Genomic DNA, 10,475 nt, shown 5'->3' on the forward strand with positions numbered 1-10,475 from the left:
CCGCCCGTCTCGGCCTCCCAGAGTGCTGGGATTACAGGCTTGAGCCACCGCGCCCGGCCCCCCGTCTCTATTAAAAATACAAAAAAATTAGCTGGGCGTGGTGGCAGGCACCTGTAGTCCCAGCTACTCGGGAGGCTGAGGCAGGAGAAGCGTGAACCCAGGAGGTGGAGCCTGCAGTGAGCCGAGATTGCACCACTGCACTCTAGCCTGGGCGACAGAGCGAGACTCCATCTCAAAAAATAAATAAATAAATAAAAATAAATAAATAAATAATAAAAATACAAAAATTAGCTGGGCGTGTTGGCACACACCTATAGGTCCAGCTACTGGGGAGACTGAGGCAGGAGAAGCACTTGAACCCGAGAGGAGGAGGTTGTAGTGAGCCAAGATTGCACCACTGCACTCCAGCCTGGCGACAGAGCGAGACTCCATCTCAAAATAAATAAATAAATACATACATACATACATACATACATACAAATAAAAGTTACCTGATCCCCAAAGCCTGGTATTTGATCAACAGATGTCACCCAGCTTACCATAATATAAAAGCTTAAGATTTCACACCATCACATACAACATTTTTACTAAAGCAAAAATTATCAAATACTGTCTGAATGCTGAGTGCTATGCAGAACTGTCCATACACAGCCTACAAATGTGTACAACACAACTCCCTTTTACAAAAGAGGAAATCGGGCCTGGCATGGTGGCTCACATCCATAATCTTACGTAATCTTGGCATTTTGGGAGGTCACGACAGCAGGACTGTTTGAGCACAGAAGTTCCAAACCAGCCTGGGTAATGTAGGGAGACCCCATCTCTATTAAAAAAAAAAGAAAAGAAAACTATCCGGGCATGGTAGTGTACCCCTAGAGTCCCAGCTACCCAGGAGGTGGAGGTGGGAGAATCACTTGCGCCTAGGAGGTCGAGGCTGCAGTGAACCATGACTGTGCCACTGTACTCCAGGATGAGCAACACAGTGAGATCCTTTCTCAAAAAATAAAAAAGGTGGAGGATAGCAAATACCATTCCATTATTTAAAAACAATAAGACAGCATATATCTACATCGTTGATAACTCCTAGTCATTCATACTACTTAAAACTTTCTTCAGGGCCAGGCGCAGTGGATCATGCCTGTAATCTCACCACTCTGGAGGCCGAGGTGAGCAGATCATGAGGTCTGGAGTTTGAGAACAGCCTGGCCAACATGGTGAAACCCTGCCTCTATTAAAAATACATTTCTAGCTGGGTGTGGTGGCACATGCCTGTAATCCCAGCCACTCAAGAAGCTGAGGCAGGAGAACTGCTTGAGCCCAGGAGGCAGAGGTTGCAGTGAGCCGAGATCACGCCACCGCACTCCAGCCTGGGTGACAGAGTGAGACTCTGTCTCAAAAACAAAACAAAACAACAACAACAAAAACAAAAAAAACTTTCTTCAATTTACAACTAAAATAAAAACACAGAGCTCATCTTACACGGCAACTCCAGGCCTGGGTGCAGAGTCGCATTTTTGACCATAGGCGGGGAGTGACGACCATCATCCATGTCCAGTTCCGTGCACTGAGCTTCCCCGTGGATGACAGCCAAACCCAGACGCAGTCTCTCCGCATAGGACTGGGCCCTAGAAGGACAAAGGGAAATCGTGAAACTGACAGGAAGAAATCCCACACATCACTACTGCATCACTTTTTAACCATAAAATGAAAATATTTAACATTTCAGGGACATACAAAGGCATTATTTATATAAATGAGAATGTGAGGCCCAGGTCAGAATGTAAATGCCTCAAAGAGCACATGAGTTAGCGTCTGGGATTGTATCTGATTCTAGACTTTTTTTTTTTTTTTTTTTTTTGAGACAAGGTCTCACTGTCACCTAGGCTGGAGTGCAGTGGCGTCAACATGGCTCACTACAGCCTCAACCTTCTGGGGCTCAGGTGATCCTCCCAGCTCAACCTCCCAAGTAGCTGGTACCACAGGCATATGTTACCACAACTGGCTAATTTTTGTATTTTTGTAGAGACAGGGTCTCACTATGTTACCCAGGCCGGTCTTGAACCCCTGGGCTCAAGCGATCTCCTGCTTTGGCCTCCCAAAGTGCTGGAATTACAGGCGTAAGCCACCCCGCCCAGCCCTGATTCTAGATAATTTTGATTCTATCCTTTGTCCAATATTCTTAATAGTCATCTTCAGAAGAAAGAACAACGTTAAAAACCATTGCCTGGGCCGGGCACAGTGGCTCACGCCTGTAATCCCAGCACTTTAAGAGACTGAGGTGGACAGATCACTTGAGGTCAGGAGTTCAAGACTAGTCTGGTGAACATGGTGAAACCCCGTCAATACTAAAAATACAAAAATGAGTCAGGAGTGGTGGCAGGTGCCTGTAATCCCAGCTACTGGGGAGGCTGAGGCAGGAGATGTGCTTGCACCCAGGAGGCGGAGGTTGCAGTGAGCCGAGATCAGGCCATTGCACTCCAGCCTGGGCGACAGAATGAGACTCCGTCTCAAAACAAAACAAAACAAAAACACTATTTGCTGAAAAATGCTCATAGCCTCATTGATTTCCTTTCTCTGGGAACTTGAAGGAACTTTGTTTTCCCAGAGGAAAGCTGAGCAACTCAGCAATCATGTGTGTTGTCTGGAGGCTGGAGATAAAGCTACGTGTGGCATGGGACATGGCAACGAGGGAGGGGTTAACATGAGAGCCAGTGGGTTTTCACAGGCCACGAGTGACAGCCTCTGGATTCCAAAGCAGCTCATTCTGACTTTGGGAGCACTCAGGAGGGATCAAGACCCATATCTAGCTTACTTACCTCTTTGCAGCATCAGGAGACTTAGCTACAATGACTGCATTTCTGTAATTTGGAATCTAGATTTGAAGGAAAAATAGAAAATACTGAAAAGTTATCAGAAAATAACACCTGGATGCTGGTATTCAAGTTCTTATAACAATGATCCAAACTAGTCATCAAATATGCTAGAATTTTAGCAACAAGTTTTAGATTTTCAATATTTATCAATTAACATCATTGCAAAAGCACTCCATCAAGAATTTTAAAAGTAATTCGTATTAAAACCTTCATTTTAGAAAACATAAGCAAATTGCTAAAGATACGTAGGAAAAAAATCCATTTTTAGTGTCTTTTAAAGCTATGATCCTCCATGACTAAAGCTGACCCTGTCTGCTGCCTCAGGCATTGCGACGTAAGGGAGAGCTCATTTGATGCGCCTTTCAATATCAAAATCTGATACCAGAGAAAAACTAAGTAAGATCTCTTTTGAGGACAATGGGGTGTTTGCTGGTGGTTCCTCACTTCTTCCTGGATATACTGAAGCAGGAAAGGTGAGGCTCTAAGGTTGTCCACAGGAAAGCTGAAAAAGCCTTGTATTTCCTTTTGATGAAGATCCATAGTGATAATGTGAGTTAAACCTGAAATTTTAAAACAAAAAATTACAAAGTTCACCCCTACAGGTTAATGGCTACAGTGGACCTAAACTAGATGCTCAACTCCTGCTTCCTACCAGCAGAGTGAAGACAGGGGGTGCTGTGATTAAGCACTGCAATCACAGGCTTGATTGTTAAGCTTAATAAAGCCTTAATGTGGAGAAGACTACAACCTTCCACATAGACAAAGAACTAAAGCTGAGAAAGTGGGAATTATTGACTATTGGCTTGGTCCAGAAAATTGAGAAAAGAATAATGTGGCAGAAGCAAAACTATGAATATGGAATTAATGCCAAAGAGATGTAAAAAACAGTAAGGCCTTTATTAAAGAATCTTGAAAGAAAGGATGAAGAACTGCAGCGAAGGCAAAAAGTAGTAAGAACACAAAAGCAAAGTAATATACATACTAGAAGAAAAGAAACTCATGTAACACAAAGATATTGAAGTTTACAATAATTTCTGTATGTAATAAAGAATGTTTCAAGTACTCTTATAGAAAAACAGTGAAGAGATAGTCTTATAATCAAGAGTACTGAAGAGGAAAAGGTACATATATAAACACATTGCAAATGGTCAAAGGTCACAGCAAAACTTCCAGAGCACAGAACCAGTATTACTTGTTCTTTCCAGAAATATTATACTTTTTTGGACAGAATGAAATTCACATACAGTCGACCATCTGGATCTACGGGTTCCACGTGTGGATTCAACCAAACACAGACTGAAAATGTAGTTAGGCCTACAATGGTTGTGTCTGTACTGAGCAGGTATGAAATTTTTTTTCTCGTCATTATTCCCTAAACAAAACAGCATAACAACAATTTACACAGTATTTATATGGTATTCGGTATTTATAAATAATCTCCAGATGATTGTGTTGGTTATATGCAAATACTATGGCATTTTATATGAAAGACTTGAGTATCTTTGGGTTTTGGTATCTGCTGAGGAGCCGGGGAAGGGGGAGATGGGTTCCTGGAACCAATCCTACAAGGATATCGAGGGAGGACCATACATTTCTTTCTGAGGACACAAATACATGTTAAAGTTTTAGAATAGACATCAGATGAATAGAAACCCAAATGTAAAATACTACATTGATTTACAGGCCAGAAAGTGTGCCCCCGCTACATAAGGAGAATAAAGCAATGAAAATGAGCTGCTATGTAGAAAGGCAAAGGTGGGGGAGAGGCAGTAAAAGAAAATCCAGCTTGAATACTATGAACAAAAATGGAATTTAGCTAACAAAGCAGGTACAGAAATCCAGACCTGAAGATCAAAAGACCACATAAGAATGCCAAGACTGCCAGCTAAGAATTTAACGATGACAAGATGAAATAGAAGATACGTGACAGATGACAGAGAAGAGAAGACACTAAAGCAATGGTATTCTAAAGTAAGACGAAGTGAATAAGGGAAAAAACAGAATTTCTAACCAAGCTCACATATCCTTAGCCAAAACTGTTCAAAAGGAAACAAACACTCAGATCCCGAATTGGGTATCTGAGGTATGAACTAAGCCCGACTAGGAAAGAGCCCTAAAGGATCATGCTGGAACCCCAGGGCCCCAGCGCACACTCACCTGCTTTTGCCAGCATGGACGCTAGCAGCTTGCACACAATGGAACCTCTCTTCCTCATCTTGCTCTGCTTGCTGTAGGGGAAGTAGGGGATGACACCAATAATATTCCTGGCACAGGCAGTCTTCAGTGCGTAAGCCATGATGAGCAACTCCATCACAGCTGTATTCACATCTCTGAAACAGTCCAAATTTGTATTTGGGGATTAACTCCATTTATTAACCCTTAGAAAAGATCTTGACTTTATCAACTTAACATGGGCAGCCAGACGGGTGTTGTGGGAATTTTACCATCACACTAGCTTACAATGGCACCTCATGAAGGCAGGGTAAGCTTTCCAACTTTTTGTAGCTGAGTAAGCCCCAGCTTTCATCTGAGGTTACTCCTATTCACAGCACAGTTAACCCACTCTCACATTTGCCTGGGTCTCTCGTGTGTCATACCCGGTTACTGCAGTGGCATCTGAAGCAACTGCTGGTGACCAGAGTTACCCAACACCTGCTGGCAGCCTCCCAGGGATTTGGGCTTAGGCCAGCATGAACACCAAGAACCCACCTGCCCTTCCATTTAGCTGCCATTAACAGAAAGATTTGGTTTTTCTTCTCATTGGGTGTGGTGAGGTCTTGGAACATAATTTTTTTCTTTTTTGAGACAGAGTCTCACTCTGTCGCCCAGGCTGGAGTGCAGTGGCATGATCTCAGCTCACTGCAACCTCCGCCTCCCAGGTTCAAGCAATTCTCCTGTCTCAGCCTCCCGAGTAACTAGGATTACAGGCGTGCACCACCATACGCAGCTATTTTTGTATTTTTAGTAGAGACAGGGTTTTACCATGTTGGCCAGGCTGGTCTCAAACTCCGGACCTCAGGAGATCCGCCTGCCTCGGCCTCCCAAAGTGCTGGGATTACAGGCGTTGAGTAATCCCAGCACTTTGGGAGGCTGAGGCAGGCGGATCACCTGAGGTCCGGAGTTTGAGACCAGCCTGGCCAACATTATGAAACCCTGTCTCTACTAAAAATACAAAAATTAGCTGGGCATAGTGGCACACAAATGTAGTCCCAGCTACTGGGGAGGCTGAGGCAGGAGAATCACTTGAACCTGGGAGGTGGAGGTTGCAGTGAGACGAGATCGCGCCACTGCACTCCAGCCTGGACGACAGAGTGAGACTCTGTCTCAAAAAACAAAACAAAATTCCCTGGACCCTTCTTCCCCTGACATATAAATTCCTGACAAAGATTACCCTGAGACAAAAAATGAAATATGAATCTGAAAGACAGTAGAAGGAAAGGCTATTTCCAGTGACTATAAATTTGGATTGCTAGCTTTTGCCAAGGATAATCAAACCTAATGTAGACTCTGTATTCATTCATTGATTCACTTACTTACTCACTTATTAAGAAATGGTCTCACCCCTGTCACCCAGGCTGGAGTGCAGTGGTACAATCATAGCTCACAGCAGCCTTGAACTCCTGGGCTCAAGTGATGTTCCCACCTCAGCCTATCAAAGCACTGGGATTATAGGCATGCACCACCATTCCTAGTCAGGCTCTGCCTTTAAAAACGGGCGAGAGCCTTGAAATCCTTCCAGGATGCTCTCTCAGTATTCACTTCTCACGTTAGCTTCCTCCTGCTCTTCCCTGGACTATCCACGCATCCTCAAACATCCCCATCTTGGCGTGGGGGTGGGGGTCAAGACTGTATCTCCTTTCCCTTCCCCATGTCATCAGTTCCTACCCACGGCAGCAGGTTCTTCAGGCACCCGTTCTTGAACAATTATCAGCTCCACACTGACATGTAGGTGATGCTGCCCTCATTACAGCAAAGTGGAAAGCCTGCCATACACAGTTAACGTTTGCTGAATGGGTGGCTGAATGAAATACTCAGCAAAAGATGCCTTCTAGCTTGAAGGGTAATCGAGCCATTTCCTCCCAGTCTCTTACAATTTATGTTGACACTTCTCTCTAAGGCAGAGTGCATTTGGGAGTGAGTGATTTCAAGGACATCCTTTTATTCTGAAAATGTTTTTCCACTTCCAGGTTCAACTCCTGGAACTTCCAATTTCACCCTTGTAATTTGGATTTTTCTTAACGATTGCAAGCATTCTGTGATTTAAAAAAAACAAAAACAAAAAAACAAAAACATTTCTCCCTGAGGAGACTGATGCAGGGCTCAACTTCAAGACAACTAAGATATTCCTTTGAGACTGCTAATCCATTCCCATTATTTTCCAGTTACCTTTTTTTTTTTCTTCCTCTCTCAATAAATTGGAGCATTTTTCTCCTTCAGCCTTCCAAATTAATAATGCCAAGTCTGGCATCAAAAGATCAGATAATCTTTGGTAGAATCAAAGCAATTATCAAACACTTTCAAGGAACTTGGGAATTCATAATAGTCAATTTTAGTTCATCATCCATGCAACACATATTTAATGGGCAACTTGAGTCAAGCACTGTGGTAGGTAAACAAGGCAAACCACCTCTAGGGAACGCCAGAGGCCATCTGGGACCACTCTCGAGGTAATCATTCTTCCCAAGAAGGAGCACATCTGACTCATGCAAGAATGTGTGGTCCCCTTCCCAGAGACTTTTCTGTTTAAAAGATTTTTTTTTCTTTTCTTTTCTTTTTTGTAAGAGACAGGGTCTCGCTATATTGCCCCGGCTGGTGCTGAACTCCTGGGTTCATGTAATCTTCCTATCTCAGCCTCCCAAAGTATTGGGATTACAGGTATGAGCCACCATATACCCAGGCTTGCTGTGGCTTCATAAACCAGATCCCAATACCCACAACGTTTGGAGTCAGTTAATTTAGTAGCTTCTGTAAGCGTTATCTGTTCAAGTAGTACGGTTTTTTGTTTGTTTGTTTGTTTTGTTTTGGAGATGGAAATTCATTTTTGTCACTCAGGATGGAGTACAATGGTACAATCTCGGCTGACTGAAACCACTGCCTCCCGGATTCAAGCAATTCTCCTGCCTCAGCCTCTCAAGAAGCAGAGATTACAGGCACCCGCCACCACGCCCAGCTAATTTTTGTATTTTTAGTAGAGATGGGGTTTCACCATGTTGGCCAGGCTGGTCTCGAACTCCTGACCTCAGGTGACCCACCCACCTCAGCCTCCCAAAGTGCTGGGATTATAGGCATGAGCCACCGCACCCAGCCTCAAGTAGTGGGTTTTTAGCTGGCTTTGTCATAGACAATACACAAGTGGACCAACGGCAGTAGCTTATGCTTGTAATCCCAGCACTTTGGGAGGCCAAGGCAGGAGTATTGCTTGAAGCCAGGAGTTTGATACCAGCCTGGGCAACATAGCAAGACCCTGTCTCTACAAATAAAATAAAATTTAAAAATCAGCCAGGCACAGTGGTGCTCACCTGTAGTCCTAACTATTAGGGAGGCTGAGGTGGGAGGATCCCTCAAGCCCAGGAGTTAAAGGCTATAATGAGCCGTGACTGTGCCACTGCATTGCAACCTGGGCAACAGAGTGAGACACCATCTCTCAAAAAACACACACACAAAAATAAAAACAAAATCAAGTAAAATACCCAAGTGTATGATACCATGAGTTTTGGAGAACAAAGCACAAGGGAGGCCCAGATAGTAAAACATTAATGAACAAGATAAACAATTTTTGGGAAGTCTTGATTTCAGGGTAATGTTTCTTTCATTAATAAGCAATTTCTGGGCTGGACACAGTGGCTCACACCTGTAATCCCAACACTTTGAGAGGCCAAGGCAGGTGGATCACCTGAGGTCAGGAGTTGGAGACCAGCCTGACCAACATGGTGAAACCCTGTCTCTACTAAAAACTAAAAAATTAGCTAGGCGTGGTTGCAGGTGCCTGTAATCCCAGCTACTTGAGAGGCTGAGGCAGGAGAATTGCTTGAACCTGGGAGTTGGAGGTTGCAGTGAGCTGACATCATACCACTGCACTCCAGCCTGTGCTACAGAGCAAGACTCCTTCTCAAAAAAAGGCCAGGCGCAGTGGCTCACACCTGTAATCCCAGCACTTTGGAAGGCTTAAGGCAGGCAGATCACCTGGGTCGGGAGTTTGAGACCAGCCTGACCAACATGGAGAAACGTCCATCGTCCATCCCTACTAAAAAGACAAAATTAGCCGGGCCTGGTGTCACATGCCTGTAATCCCAGCTACTCAGGAGGCTGAGGCAGGAGAATAGCTTGAACCTGGGAGATGGAGGTTGTGGTGAGCCAACATCATGCCATTGCACTCCAGCCTGTGCAACAAGAGCGAAACTCCATCTCAAAAAAAAAAAAAGAGCAATTTCCCATGAGGTTTTCATTTTCCATTTTTCCAAGGGAAAATTCAACATCCTCCAGCCCAAGGCTAAAGAAAGCCCCACACCTCACCCCTTATTGGTCAGAAAGGTGACAAAAGGGGCTTTGTCACACTGGCTTCACTGAGAGACACTGGACAAATCGGACACCAGGCAGTTACTTTGTGAACTAGCAGGGTGAAGAGAAATTGGCTGGCCGTCTCTGCTTTGTTTATCTGTTCCCCAAGAATGTTCCAAGTACACCCTGGCTCGCTCTTGTAGTCTTTATCTCTAAGCAGCACATTCCTAATTGTTTTACCAACTCCTTTTCTTTCTTTTTTTTTAAATAGAGAAAGGTCTCACCATGTTGCCCAGGCTGGTCTTGTACTCCTGGGCTCGGGCAATCCTCCCACCTTGGCTTCCCAAAGTGCTGGCAGTACAGCTTGAGCCACCATGCCCAGCCAACCAACTACTTTTCTTTCCCCTAAGAAAACCACATCCTATATTAAGCCCAGACCTTACTGCTCTAGCATTTTGGACAGGCAAAAACTAACCTGAGGTGAGGAAACAGGCATGGTATGTATACGCATTCATTAAACTAGCCAGGCTTGCAAAAGAGAGACCAACACCATAGCTAGAAGTAATGGGGGAGAATTTACCCTCCTCCCAACTGTAACAATTAATCATCTGCAGCAGTTGTAAATTTTTTGTTGTTGCTGTTTTGAAACTGAGTCACTGTCACCCAGGCTGGAAGGCTAGAGTGCAGTAGCACCATCTTGGCTCACCGCAACCTCTGCCTTCCAGGTTCAATCGATTCTCCCACCTCAGACTTCTGAATATCTGGGATTACAGGCACCCGCCACCATGCCTGGCTAATTTTTTTGTATTTTCAGTAGAGACGGGGTTTCACCATGTTGGTTAGGTTGGTCTCAAACTCCTGACCTCAACTGATCCGCCTGCCTCGGCCTCCCAAAGTGCTGAGATTATAGGCGTGAGCCACCGTGTCCAGCTGTAAATGTTATGTTAATGAGTCTTCTTACTTTACATCAACATACTAGAACTTGTACGTAAACACAAAAATTATCCTTTAAAATATACTTTGCCGGGCGCGGTGGCTCAAGCCTGTAATCCCAGCACTTTGGGAGGCCGAGACGGGCGGATCACGAGGTCAGCAGATCGAGAC

At 44.4% G+C, this 10,475-nt stretch overlaps 1 protein-coding gene across 3 annotated transcripts in view; it reads right to left on the bottom strand.

Moving 5' to 3' along the window:
• PRPSAP1 (phosphoribosyl pyrophosphate synthetase associated protein 1) overlaps positions 1-10,475 on the bottom strand; it is a 50,729-nt gene that overhangs the window by 18,597 nt on the left and 21,657 nt on the right. For all 3 annotated transcript variants that reach the window (XM_017884860.1, XM_017884862.1, XM_017884861.1), the window contains exons 4-7: positions 5,031-5,203; positions 3,318-3,433; positions 2,817-2,872; positions 1,480-1,625 (exon numbers count right to left, since the gene is read on the bottom strand). In XM_017884860.1, coding sequence (XP_017740349.1) covers positions 1,480-1,625; positions 2,817-2,872; positions 3,318-3,433; positions 5,031-5,203 — 491 coding nt within the window. The remainder of the gene's footprint in view (positions 1-1,479; positions 1,626-2,816; positions 2,873-3,317; positions 3,434-5,030; positions 5,204-10,475) is intronic.

Source organism: Rhinopithecus bieti, unplaced genomic scaffold, assembly GCF_001698545.2.
Source record: "Rhinopithecus bieti isolate Rb0 unplaced genomic scaffold, ASM169854v2 scaffold_13400, whole genome shotgun sequence".
Classification (NCBI taxonomy): Eukaryota; Metazoa; Chordata; class Mammalia; order Primates; family Cercopithecidae; genus Rhinopithecus; species Rhinopithecus bieti.